At 53.7% G+C, this 1,481-nt stretch overlaps 1 gene segment (V, D, J or C); it reads left to right on the forward strand.

The window, feature by feature from the left end:
- The first annotated feature begins 412 nt into the window (after positions 1-412).
- Positions 413-1,232, forward strand: LOC116882731. The segment is given in 2 exon segments: positions 413-530; positions 913-1,232. Coding segments are annotated over 2 exon segments (366 nt in total).
- Positions 1,233-1,481: the final 249 nt, after the last annotated feature.

Consider the following 1,481-nt stretch of genomic DNA (forward strand, 5'->3'; position numbering starts at 1 on the left):
TGCTCACAATATAAACCAGAAGTAGGACACACACTGACCTATGAACCTCTAGTACCTACAGAGGAAACATTCTATGATGGTTTCAGAAAATGCAGACAGACTCCACCTCACAGCTCAGTTGTGACCATGCCTCCCCAAGAGCCAGGTCAGGGCATGGAGAAGGATAGAGTTTGGACCCCAGACTATGGGAACACAGGGTGAAAGAGAATCACCTGGACTGAGGATGGGTTTGCAGGAGCTACCCTCCAATCTCTGAGTCCCTTGGAGCTGAGCCCATTTCCGTGTGTGTGTGTGTGTGTGTGTGTGTGTGTGTTTTGTTAGTAGCTGAGCCCATTTCTAAAACCACAAAGCTCCTCAGCAGCAGTCCTTGAGCTCTGGCTCATTTGCTTAACCAGCAGGTGTCTCCAGCAAGGGGATAAGAGGGGACTGGGAGGAACCCTGCCCAGCCTTGAGCTTCAGGGAGCAAAATCAAGGGACCTGCACCATGGCCTGGACCCCTCTCCTCCTTGGATTCCTGGCTCACTGCACAGGTGCTGAGACCAGGCACACACCCCCTTATCCCCTGGTTCTGGGACACTCCTGACCTGACTTTGAGCTCAGCAGTGGACTGCCACTGGGTGGCAAGATCTCAAGACCGTCCTTTGGGATGAGGGGCTAGTGGGGTGTAATCTCTTCCTACTGTTGTCATTGGCTCCATCTGACCACAAAAAGGCTGCAACTGCCCAGGGAAAGGGGAGGAATGGTTCTCATTTGTTCAAAGGTTCTATCCACAAGGCCGGCGCAGGGGCCCCAGAACAAAGAGGACATCAGGGTGGGAATTATCTAGAGAATCACTGGGATTTAAACCAGGGGTGGTAGTGTCCAGGGGATGATACTCTGGCTGCAACCTACCTCTCATCTTCTCTCTTGCAGGATCCATGGCCTCGTATGTGCTGACTCAACCACCCTCACTATCGGTGAACCTGGGACAGACGGCCACGATCACATGTGGGGGAAACAACATTGGGGGTAAATATGCATACTGGTACCAGCAGAAGCCAGGAAAGGCCCCCATCAATATTATCTATTGGAATAGCAACCGACCCTCAGGGATCCCTGACCGGTTCTCAGGCTCCAACTCGGGGAACACGGCCACCCTGACCATCAGCGGGGTCCATGCTGAGGACGAGGCTGACTATTACTGTCAGGTGTGGGACAGCAGTGCTGATGCTCACACTGACACAGACAGATAGGGAAATGAGACAAAAACCCCTTCCCCATCTATGTCACACTCTCCTCCGGCCCCAAGAGGCCTGTGCACAGAGCAGGGAGCACTTCTGGCCCAGGTCCCCTCATCTGAGATCCCCAGACCTTCCTCCCCATCCAGCCCTCTAGGCAGCTCTGTAGAGGGAGGTCAGGAGAGCATTTATAGCTGACAGCACTAGGCTGCCTACTTCTCTGTGCCTGGGTGTCAACTGCAGACACAGGGGCTGGGTAGAAAA

Source organism: Lontra canadensis, unplaced genomic scaffold (assembly GCF_010015895.1).
Source record: "Lontra canadensis isolate GAN:19392208 unplaced genomic scaffold, GSC_riverotter_1.0 scaffold87, whole genome shotgun sequence".
Taxonomy (NCBI): Eukaryota; Metazoa; Chordata; class Mammalia; order Carnivora; family Mustelidae; genus Lontra; species Lontra canadensis.